The 12,656-nt window shown below is 44.4% G+C and overlaps 1 protein-coding gene across 2 annotated transcripts in view; it reads right to left on the bottom strand.

The window, feature by feature from the left end:
• The window catches only part of FAS (Fas cell surface death receptor), a 223,176-nt gene extending 222,605 nt beyond the window's left edge, over positions 1 to 571 (bottom strand). The window contains exon 1 of one of the 2 annotated variants that reach the window (XM_085605713.1): positions 437 to 571. In XM_085605713.1, coding sequence (XP_085461839.1) covers positions 437 to 472 — 36 coding nt within the window. In that variant the 5' untranslated portion in view covers positions 473 to 571. The remainder of the gene's footprint in view (positions 1 to 436) is intronic. The other variant, XM_085605721.1, reaches the window with a different exon arrangement.
• Positions 572 to 12,656: the final 12,085 nt, after the last annotated feature.

Genomic DNA, 12,656 nt, shown 5'->3' with positions numbered 1-12,656 from the left:
GGGTTCTGCATTCCTCTTTTAGATACGGGTTTGACCATCCCGGGACATTGGAATACTTTCTGTGTTTTCCTTCATTAAAGATGGTATACGGTCTCTCGGTATCAATTGTCGGAGAACTTCATTTATAAGAGCCCGGATGCCTGCCTGATAAGTCACCACGGTTTACTGTTTATGAACGCGTTTTCGGATAACCAACACCGAATTTAGACTTAGTAAAACAATACAAACCACACTGGCACCCTTGAAAGTCTGCTTTATATGTATTCATTGATATCCCTGGGGACTGGGAGGGAGGTGGGGGGGAAGTCTGTCTTGGAATGGCACCCTTGAATTTTTTTAAACACGCCATAAGGGTGCATTTACGACGTCCACCTAGTTAGACTGAGCAGCTAAGACTAACGTTTGTAAAATAAAAAGTTTAAACTTGAATACTTACTGTGAGCAAAAGCAGGCACCGCCGTAAACGGATCATTTTAAAGCAGGAGTTACACAACTTAAGGAAGAATAGAACAGCTCATTGCACCGGAAGATTCTGTACTGCTGCGGTACGAATGCTTTCGCTTTCCCTTTCTCGGAGCCCGCCCTGGACTGTGACTCATTGGAAAGTCCCTACCACGTGTGTTTACCAGTTTTATTCGCCTCGAATGAGTTTCTAGCTTCGCCTTGAGATGCACGGAGAATGCCTGTGATTGAAAAGCATCTTTGACCAACGTCTGTCATTGTCTAAATAATAAGTGAATGTAGAACTATGTATGGCTAACGATAACAGGCTCATGTGTGGGTAGCCCTGCCTGCTAAAGTAGAATACAGCCACATGCATGCTTGTGGGTATTCAAAAACCGCTTGAAGGTAATCGAAAATGTTATTGTATTAGTAAAATACAATTTTCAATTCTATTAAGGAGACTGCAGTGTGGGCAATCAAAAGAGTTGGGACGGGCATACCTGCCATGTTTCCTAGGTCCATGCATGATGTGCTTATCCAGGCCTGACCGTGCCCAATTTCAGAAGTATAAGGACTATTTTGTATAATTGGCAAAGGATGGACCGCATCCCTCCATAGTGCTCAGTATCGTGGACATACACAGCAAATGGGTTGATGTGAACTTAGGGTTGCTTAATTTTGGTGGGAGCAAGGAGGGGGGCAAGTTTCATCTGTTATGGGGTTTTTGTTGTTGATGTTCAAATATAGTATTGGGCTGTCCCAAGATGAGGGACAGGGTAGGGTGGAGGGAGGCAACCTGGGGCAGAGGCGTAGCTAGAGCTTGTGGCGCCGGGGCTATCCCTCAGATTGCCGCCCCTGGGGAGGGGGTGTTGCTGGGGAAAAAGGACGGCGAGCACTTGAAAGAGGTCCGAGAGACACGTAGTATTGCCGCTAATAGTTACCTCGATCATGCAAGTTACATGCACATACATGACACGGTCCAAGGCTACACAGTTGAATACACCGGTGACTGGCAGTACAAAAGAGAACACACAGACTGCATGATCTATCTGAGGACTCAGAAAAACCACATGTGACATCCATCAGAGAGCTGCGTGAATAATTACCGGTAATCCCCTCAGCACAATGCCAACATGCACATACATGACACTGTTCAGGGATCCATCATCTACAGCTGACATTAAATGACCATGCATCATGGTCCCCCCATTAAAGCAGTGCACTTTGTGATATGCATGGTACATGTTCTTTGCAGCAGGCACATTAACCCTCTGTGCTACCTTTCCAGGAGTCAACCCTTCCAGTAGACAAAACTCCTATCTCTCTCTAGGAAGAACATTAATCACCGAAGTTATCATGACATTTTTATTGTTTCTGAAAATTGCTGGAGGCCAGGAAGGAGGCAGGCAGCAAGTTTTTTTAAAACCATAATATACTTGCAAACACTACGCACCCACCCGAAATAGGTACCCAGTGTGGTCACACCGTTCCCATCGCCCTAACCTGCTCAAGGTTCATGTGACCTCAGTGACAGAGTCAAAGTGACTGGATCACTGTTGCTCTAGGGCGTGCTGCCTCGTAGGCCTGCCCACAAGACTGGAGATGAACTTCAGTATGGATTGTGGTGGACAGGTCTTCAAGGTTAACCCACAATTGACACCACTAGGGTACACCTGCTTGTGCTAAGACATCAAGCCTTCTAAGGTCTAGTGGGGCCTTCTAAGGTCTAGCATGGAAATGTGCTCCCTCAGTAGAGTGGTCTGGTGGACTGGCATGAAGGCTGAACCCGGTTCCCCAGTTCCAAATTCAACAGCTCTGGCCATAGTGCCACATTCTCTCCCCCACTGAACACCATACTTCCCCACTGAGAAATACTCGCACTACCTTCAGCTATAACCTAATTGTGCCCGCTATAAACACTTGGATGTGGCTCAATTCAAATTATGCACTTGATAAAAGTAATATGCTGCCTAAAAAAAAAAATAGTAAAAGCAACCACTCATAGGGAATGCAAGATTAAGTAAAGCATGTGAAATGTAAGCAGAAACAACATGGTTACCTTAACGATCTCTCACTCACTATTCAGAAATCAGCGAGTGGTTTTACCTGAAAAGTTAAGGACATGACTAGAGGGCCCTGAAGGGAACCGCTTCAATGTCCATTGCTTATATCCTTACAAAACATAAACAGTATGGTTTAAAAAGACCACATCCATAAACACAGAGCCATGGTACACATTTTGTTTTCCAATCCACCCATCAACCAGGTATTGCAGTACCTCCAGGAATGGTACACATTCCCACCTGGGAACAACAATGCTGTTCAAAGAAAGACGAGAAAACAAAAGTAGCGCTTCACTGCAAAGTCTGTAAAGTGAGGCTGATGTGTTTGGATGTAAATAAAACCAATCTGGCCACTTTGCAACCACTCTGTCTTGCTTTATTTAGTTATGTATTTATTTTTCATATTTAAAACCTTCTATTTCTCTCCATCCCGCTGCACTTTGGAATAGAAAAATGTCAGAAAAAGGGCATTTCTCGCAAGAGTGTTTTTCTTTTTTGGATCCAATTCACAGGGAAGCAAATAAATGAAAGAAGGAAAGAGGTTGTGACCGTTTCTTCAAGTTACGGTTTTCAGTAAGTGAGGAGCAAGACAGAAAGAGAGGGAATAATAGGAAGAGCGGGGGGCACAGCTGCCTGCACCAAAAAGAAGAGGTCATTGCCCGAGTCCTATTCCATCACTGCCCGTCCCTGAACGTCCACGAAAGCAAGCCGAGCCTTATCTGAATGCCTTTGTCCTCCCCCAAAATAGTGCCGCCTGGGGCGGACCGCCCCCACCGCCCCACCCTACCTACGCCACTGACCTGGGAAGAGGATGTGGTCCGTCGGCTAAACTGCCGACTTTGGTGCTGGAAACCAGAGTTCGAGCCTCGGGGTCGCGTCCACATCTTGTGATTCTGGGCAAATCACTTAATCTCCTCGTGCCAGAATATGTAACGTAACCGGTGCTCATGTAAAGCGCTCCAATACCTTCAGGTCGAGTTCGCGCTATGTAAAAATGCAACAAAAAAAAAAGAAAAACATAATTGCGTGTTACCTGGTGGAAGTGTCCATTAGACATAGGCAGATGAATAAATAAATCTGCCTGCTAACGAGACGGGGTTAACGACCCAAGTCACTGAAGTGTGTGTATCTTTTTTTGCTAAGGTCCTGCATGTCGGACCATAACATTCATATACATTTTGCTCTACTTTAGTAACATAGCAGCCATATAAAACGTCCATAGAGTATAAGGGTATATTATGTAGCACACTACAATACCTAGAATTCAAAGACGCAAAACTAAAAGGCTCATCAGCACTAAACACCATCCACTAATCCCTAAACTGTTTTCTCTATAAACAGTACTATACTTATGGAAAATTATCTTCTTGCTACGAGGTAAGCATCCGAAGTTTAAAGGAAATCACTCTTGTTTCTGTTCTGAAACTGATGAACAAACAATGCACTAAAAGTCCATGCATTAATATGTTGTTAGTTCAGAAATATTGTGAGGAGTAACAGAAAATGTATTACACATGGGCAAGCAACCGTTGTAGCATTTGAGGTGAGAAAATCCCTGCCTCTGTGTTCTTAGCAGAATTGAACATCTTTGTTCACAATACTATATATACATTTTTCGATTTTATGTCAGGGTCAGAGGCTTCAGATTATGCAATTTCAAAACGTATCAAACATCATGGAAAAAGCATTTCTTATTTGCTTGAAACAGAAATCCTTCTATATAGAATGTGATGGTCAATCTGCCATGCAGATAATGCCCTTCAGATGAACTCCAACAGTGAAAGATATTTAGATATTTGCTCCTCCAATAGAGTGTGCACCAGACATAGTGGTATCAATGCCTGCTTCCATAAAATCCATTTGATCCAGCAAGTGAGTGTTGGACAAGAGACAGGACCACGGGTGTGTACCAGAGAAATCAAAAGTTGTCCTGAAGGAGAAGGTCACATTCTCATTTTGCCGAAGACAGCCAATTACACAAAACTTGTGATCTCATACCTGGCAGCCAAATCCTTCAATGACTTCCCCCAGCACATGAGGACAGCCGTGTCACCTACGGATTTCCGCAAGAAACTGAAAACCTGGCTCTTCAACTGATCCTATGTGCAAAACACATAACTACTCAGTGCCTGGATACCCTCACAGGTGACAAGTTTCACGCTCTACAATTCCGCATTACATTACATCCCCAGAAATGCTGAAAAAGAGACATGTCTGGTGTCAGATGTGGTACTTTTGGTAATCACAAAGGAGACTCCTTCCGAGTAAAGTACCTGCCTTCCAAGTCTGATGCTCAAACACCGGAAACACCTTTACATGAAACTAAGCAGAGAAACAAATCTAGCTTGGCAGAAAGTTGCCTACTGGATAGCAGCAAATTATCAGGGTAACCCTGAAGAAATTTCAGTGCCACATAGGTGTCCCATAAGTTTGAATACTTCGGTTGAGAGGGTACATCTCAAGAGTTACTCTACCATGCACTCTTTTCTCACAAATGATGTGATTTGAATTTTGAAATGTTGTAAATGCTATAATTTTACATGGTATAAATGATATTATATCAATGGATATAATAAGCAGTGCAAGGAGAACGCCCGAGTTATAGTTAATTCATTGTGGCTACTGAGTTGAATACACTGTGTATGAAGGTGTGCAAGTTATAATAATTTGCACGTGTTGCATACCTTATGAATTAAAAGTATAAGTATAACTTTAGAATTTTTAAATTTAGTGTACTTTAAGTTTTGTTTATATAGAAAGATTAAATAAGGTTATAGTAATTTAAAGGTGGTGCGTACATTATACATTTCTTCAATTACTATAACATTAGCTTTTCTAACGCTTGTGCAGTTTCAGTTTTGTTTGTATAGACAGAAGAAATAATGTTTTTCTAACTATAACAAAGATTTGTCCTTTGTTTTTTTCAGTGAATTATAATGTTTAAAAAAAAATGTGTTTCAAATTGTAGTGTCCAGTGTCATCCAGTGGAGTGCTGTTAAGTTGAGTATGATCTGAAAGAGACACCTTAGTGATATTTTCCTTACCTTAGAATTTCCCCAGGCATCAGACTGGATCCGGAAAGATTTTTCGTCAGCAGTACTCCTGCGCATCGGTAGGAGGCGTCGTGCGGCTCCACGTCTATCGCTGGCAACGTATGCGCCGAGATGACGTCACGGAGACTACTTAGGCACCACCCATGCGCGCTGACATCAGTTCTTCCTTTTTACGCGCCAGTAAGGGCAGATCCGGTTAGAGCACGTATCTCAGTCGCTTTTTGACTATCCTTTTGAGACTTTTTGTTTCCTGTCAGTTGCTACTCTGGTGCACGTAGGGATGCGTGGTTTTAAGTCTTGTGGGGCCTGCCGTCTCAACATGTCGGTGGTGGACACCCACGACGTCTGTCTCTACTGCCTGGAGAGCGACCACGACACCCGGGTCTGTTTTGGACTGTTTGGCCATGGCCCTGAAGGCCCTGCGGGAGCGGTGCCGGAAGCTGTTTAAAGTCCGGCACTCGTCCCCGCGTCGCTCCCGGTCCAGGGGCCGCTCCAGAGAACGCTCGCGGGGCTCACCATCAGTCCTCGGGCTCCAAGTCTCTCGGGTAAGAGACGGCACAAAAAGAAGTCGAAGAAGCATTGTCGCTCTCCGACGTCCCCCCCGTCGGTCCCCGGATGCGGACAAGGGGGTCAGGGGCTCTGCCCCTGCGGCTCCTTCGGAGCCCGGGAGTCCCGCGGCCTACCCACCTTACCCGGGTCTGTCGGCGTCTCCCGCTCAGGTGCGAGAATTTCTTGCCACCTTCGACCGCCTGTATCGGCCTCAGGCTCACGCCAGTGCGCCCTCGGGCCCCGCGGTCCAGTGTCAGGATCCTGTCGAGCCGTCGGCACCGCCGGCGGCTCTGGTGCCACAGGATCCTGCGCCGCTGGCTCCGGCCATGGTGCCCCAAGGTCCCGCGCTGTCGGCTCCGGCCCCAGCACCTCCCTCAGCTCCGCCTCCGGCGCCGCAGTGGGTGCCATTGGTTCCGCCTCCTCCCCGGTTCTCGGACAATTTGTCCCTACCTGGGATCCGCACTGGGACACAGCGCCGGTTCGGCCCCGTCTGGCGCCGTTCCCGGCGCCGCTTGTTCCTTCCCCGTTCCCTGCCCTTGCGCTGCAGCCTGTCCCACATACGGCAGAGGTGGAGGATGACTGGGAGGGATCCGAGGACCCTATTGCTCATCAGTGTGACTCCGAGCAGGACTGGGCAGGAGGCCGGCGGCCTTGATCTCTCCTCTGACCCGGGGTTTGCCTCTCCTCTGTCTACCATAGAGGAGGGCGCTTCATATACGATGGTGCTTCGTCGGGCCACTGAGGTCCTCCACCTTGATCTCCCTACTGTGGCCCTAAAGACTAATCCCCACACTGAGGTGCTCCAGACGGCGTCTACTTCATCTGAGCCTCTGCCGCCGTTTAACGGCGCCCTTACTGACGTCTTACTGGGAACTTGGTCGCAGCTTGTCACAGGGGCCTGGTGGATAAGAATGTCGCCAGGCATCATCGCCCGGCGCTGGGTGACCCTGCCTTTCTGACCACTCATCCTACGCCTGAGAGCCTGGTCATCCAAGCTTCGACGTCCCAGAGTGCCTTTCCCACGGCTCCGCCGTATAAGGACTCTAAGAAGCTGGAGCAGTTCGGCAAACGGCTGTTCTCTTTGGCCAGCTTAGGGGTGCGGTCGGTGAACACCGCTTACCTCTTGGGTCGCTATTCCAAAGCGGTGTGGGATGCCATTGCACAGGTGTTGCCTCAGTGTCCTGAGGAGGCCCAAGCTGTGCTGTCTCAGGCTGTTGCCAAGCGTAAGGATGCGGCTAAGTTCGCCATTCAGTGTGGTTTGTTTTAAGATCACAAGATGCACCTCCAGGTAGAATTGAGAAGAGTTTATTAAGATACAAAGAACAAACCCCCAGCAGATCCTCTCAGCTCCACAGCCAAGCCTCAGTGAACACTCAACCATCTAGAATCCTCACTGAGACTCTGTTACTAAGATACCGAGCATGACACACAGGAATGAATAAAGTGGTAATGCCCATACATCAAAATATAGCACATCTCCCCTCTTTTTTTCTTTTAACATCAATTGTTACATTCTTAATAACTCTATAACAATAGTTATTTACACAATAGCACAACCCCAAAAACAATGCACAAAGATGAAGACTTCAATCGCACACAAAGTCTTCTAATTTCTTTGGTTTGAATATGACACGTCCGCTAGGACTTCTCTTGATCACTTCACGTACATTATTGAAATTGGATCTCTTTTCTAACCATACTTTTACTTCAACATCATTACACTTGGTAACTCTTCGTGTGTTCCACCATTTACCATCAGATAATTTAATCACATTGCCATTAGCACATATAATCTCTTTAGGTTCAGAAAACTTTGACCTACCCTTCCTTGACATGTTCCCTAAACACGTTCTCACGTAATCTCCCTTCTCAATAACCTTAGAAACCTTGGTTATCTTTTCATTATGCTTTTTTTTGTAAGCATCTTGATGCTTCTCCACCTTGGAACGCACACTAGTGATCTCAACTTCCTTCTTACCGCTCCTCATCCACGCTGGTACAGACATGGTACAAGGCACTCTCCCTTTGAGTAGACTAAAAGGAGTTTCTCCCGTGATTGAATGAGGTGTGGTTCTATAGTTCCACAATAAATTTTTTACTTAAACTCTCCAACTTTTATTAGTGGACAAACACATTTGGATGCAATCTCCTAATACTCGGTTAAAGCGTTCCACTAACCCATTCCCCCTGGGATGATATACAGGAGTACGCAAATGTTTAATGCCTAACCTACTGAGAAAAAAAACAAAATCTTCTGAAGTAAATTGTGGGCCATTATCCGACAATATCTCTATAGGACATCCCTCTCTTCTAAATATTTCATCACAAAATGCAATCACGCTGCTAGTTTTGAACTCACTCAGAATGCAACTTCTGGCCACTTTGAATGATAATCCATCATAACAATAGCATACCTATCTGATGCCGATAAACAATCAAATGGTCCACAAATGTCAATTCCTAACCTTCCCATGGTTTTTCAGGTAATCTAATAGGCGTGATTGGAGTCTCTTTCAACACATGAGTTTTGTCGCTGCACATACAAGGAATACACTCTCTCAGGTATCTTTCAATATCTCTGTCCATCCCTGGCCACCAGAAGTCCATTCTAGCCTTCCTTTTGACAGCCGACATACCACCATGACCCTCATGCAATAATTTCATCAATCTCATTCTCAATGAGGATGGAACGACCAATTTGTCACACCTCCTCACAATGCCATTCGCTACTGATAACTCCACCCATACATCTTTATAACAATTTACAGAGTCATTCAATTTCCAACCGAAAGATGTTGGTAACATTCTAACCACCTCCACCATGACCTCATCCAAAGAGATCGCTTCGCGCCATTCCTTCTCAGTTATCGCATGACACACATCCTCAATGCTAGCCACCATCCACTCTTTATCAACGACGCAATCACCTTCGTCACAGTTTACCGGTAGACGTCATAAGCAATCTGCATTGACATTCCTCACACCGGGTACATACTTTAAATCAAACGAGTACTCTTGCAAACGATACAACCATTTTGCTATGCGTGGTGTAGCTCTTCCTGCACCCGATGTAGTGAAAATGTCAATCAAGGGTTTATGATCCGTATACAGTTCAAACTTAGTTCCCCAAACATACACCCTAAAGTGTTGTACACCCCACCAGCAAGCAAGAGCTTCATTCTCAATGGTGGAATAGGAAGGCTCAGCACCTTTAAGAGTACGTGAGGCGAATGCCACTACTCTTTCCTTACCATTGTTTCTCTGCATTAATACAGCCCCCAAACCGTATCCACTGGCGTCTGTTAAAATTATTGTTTCATGTTGTGGATTGAATGAACATAATGCCGTGGCATTCGCTACTGCCTTTTTTATACTCACAAATGCCGATTGGCACTCCGAGGACCATGCAAATGGTACACCTTTTTTCATTAAACAACGTAAAGGATGCACCAGTTCAGAGAAATGATAAACAAATTTAGAGTAGTACTCGGCCAAACCGAGAAACGACCTCAATTGTTCCTTGTCACGAGGAGAAGGAGCTTTCTCCAGATCTGATACCAAATTTAACTTTGGTTTGATGCCCTCAAAAGACAACGTATGTCCTAAATAATCCACAGCAGATTTAGCAAACTTGCACTTCCGCAGACTGATGGTCAAACCGGCAGATTCCAACCTTGTCAGAACCTCTAACAAAATTGCATCATGCTGATCGTTATCCTCGTCCCATACTAATACATCGTCTTGAAACACTAAAACATTCTTCATACCCTTCAACACCGCTTGCATCACCCTTTGAAACAATGCTGATGCCGATGCCAAACCAAAAGGCATCCTCACAAATTGATATGCACCCTCGGGTGTTATGAACGACGTTAGATGTTTCGACTCTCTTTTCAGTCGTACCTGGTGGTAGGCACTGGATAAATCTAAAGTGGTAAAACACTTCCCACCGGCAACTGTACATAACATTTCATTAATGCGCGGTAAAGGGTGTCTGTCTACCCATATACAGTCATTCAGGTCTCTCAAGTCCACACACATCCGAATATTTCCATCAGGTTTGTGTGCTATCACAATTGGACTTAACCATTCCGAAGCTTCTATCGGCTCAATTATACCCTCTTTGCATAATCTTTCCAGCTCATCCTTTAACTTACCCCTCAAAGCTAAAGGTACATTGCGGACTTTATGAACCTTGGGAATAGCATCTTTTTTAAGATTATCTGATGCTCAAACCTTTTGAGACATCCCAGATTGTCTTTGAACAAATTAGGAAACTTCCTTACCCACTTGTCATCATCCAGTCCCATTAGTAATACCTGAAGGGGATGATTGGGATCAAGAGTGATTCCCAAATTTTTCTGTTCCACCCATCCCAATAGGCACTTTCCTGTTTCTACTACATAAACTTTGGCTTTAGTTTCTCTTCCCTTAAATGACATTGTTGCATTAAAATACCCTATGACAGGTAACTTTGTCCCACAATAACCTTGGGGTTCAACATCGGTTGGAATCAATTCATTGCCCTTCATTTCCTTCCATTCATGCTTGTCTACAATAGAAAAAGGAGAACAGGAATCAGCCCACATGGAAACATCAAAATTATTTATACTTATAACGCATTTGGGTGGAACGTAACTCTCAGAACCGTCACGATCAGATATCTTATTGTCCCCTACAACCATCACTTCAATATCAGAGTTCACATCACTTGATACCTGAGCTATGGGGCATTTTGTGACATTATCGGTTACTATGTTTACTGATTTCTTTGTGTTGTGGAAATCCTCCCCCTTGCAAACTCTTGAAAAATGCCAGATTCTTTTACACTTATAACAGCGTGTTTTCACCGCAGGACAATGACTTGCCTCCGCTGTATGTTTGTTACTGCCGCACCTGTAACATACTTTCCTCTTTACACTACCCTCTTGCTTCAAATGAGGTACTCTCTTGTCATCGTTATCTGTTTTGACATTTTTTCTTGAAGGATGAACACTACATACTTTACTCACTTCAGGTTCTGCTTTTAATTCATTATCTGCTAAATCTTTAACGTATTGAGATGTGTTTTCAATACGTTTAGCAATTTCTAAGGATTTATCTAAAGTGGGATCTTTTAGGTCCAATAACTTTTCCTGGATCTTGGAATTGTTTGTTCGGTTAATTAATTGGTCCCTTATGATTTCATCTCTCAAATCTTTAAATTTGCAGGTAATTGCTAACCTTCTCAAAGCAGCTACATACTGTTCGATTTTCTCACCTTGTCTTTGAACACGTGAGAAAAACTTGTGTCTTTCGACCACCAGACTTAATTTTTTGCCAAAATTCTCTGACAATGCAGACATCGCATTTTCATAAACATCATGTTGATCCTCATCAGAGTCTGAATTTGCATCATCAAGATGTTCAGTAAAACTCGGTAGCGTGCTTAGGACTTTTCTACCCTCAACGCCCAAACTCAATTTCAAAATGGCAAATTTCCTTCTGGGCAAAAACACATCTCCTCCGATGGCCTCTAAGTACGTAACAAAGGCCTCCTTCCAGTCTTCCCACTCCATACAGGTGGGACCTGGGTCTTGTAAAAAGGTAGGAGGTGGAGGAATGTTTTGTGTTGCCATTATTGAATTTGTCAGAAAATGGCGTTTTTTTCTAATCACTTATTACCCTAGTAATATGAAATGTGGATTCCTGGAAGATAAACTCAAAAGAAAGAAAAATGAATTTTCTAATTCGTGAGAAAAACCTATATGGGAAACACATAGAATTAACACCTCATATATACAACCATCTCACACATTTCCCCATAAAAGTTACTTAGCTAAATTACTCAGTTCTCAAAAGTTCAAGTCCTTTGTCAGCGCTTGCTAATACTCTCGACTGCTCGCAACTCTGTTGCTCCCTGGTGTTCACCGTGTAACCAAACAACAATGTCCAGACACGACGTTAATGACGTTGTGTGTTCCTTGCTCCAATCACAGTCACTGTTTGAAGAGACGGCGAATGAATCTCAAATCCAATCACCACTCACCTCTCTTGACACAACGCTGACGTCCTTCCCTCTCTGCTCCAATCATATCTCTGGTAGCACTGTGGACGTCAGCTATACACGACGCAATGGAACCACCATGGAAGCTGAAGACTCACTCGGCTTGGCTTGGCTCGTGGGGAATTTTGAAAGATGACACCCGATTGAAACAGCGCGCTCACGCTCTTTGCGTGATCTGAATGTTTATCGGTAAGACTTTCACATTCCTCGAGCTCACAACAAGATATGTAAAATCTTTAAAAGTAACGTTGACTTCACGAAACACACTAAATTTCAAGTTTAGGCAGTCTCTCGCAATGGCAGTGTTATTCAGAAACGTGGTTTAAACTTTCAATTCTCGGTCTCCCATCCTTGGAGTAGATGATTGCTACACATTTCAAGATGAACTTGGTTACTGTTCAACTTGAATTCTCTTACGAGCACGGAAACTGTTCAGAATGATCCTCACACAGCGTGACTCACAGCTCTTCCAGAGATGTACGCGCTCTTATCTTTCTCGCA

Source organism: Triturus cristatus, chromosome 1_2, assembly GCF_964204655.1.
Source record: "Triturus cristatus chromosome 1_2, aTriCri1.1, whole genome shotgun sequence".
NCBI lineage: Eukaryota > Metazoa > Chordata > Amphibia > Caudata > Salamandridae > Triturus > Triturus cristatus.
Note: the sequence above shows the minus strand (reverse complement) of the source record. Positions and strands in the feature narration are given on the sequence as shown.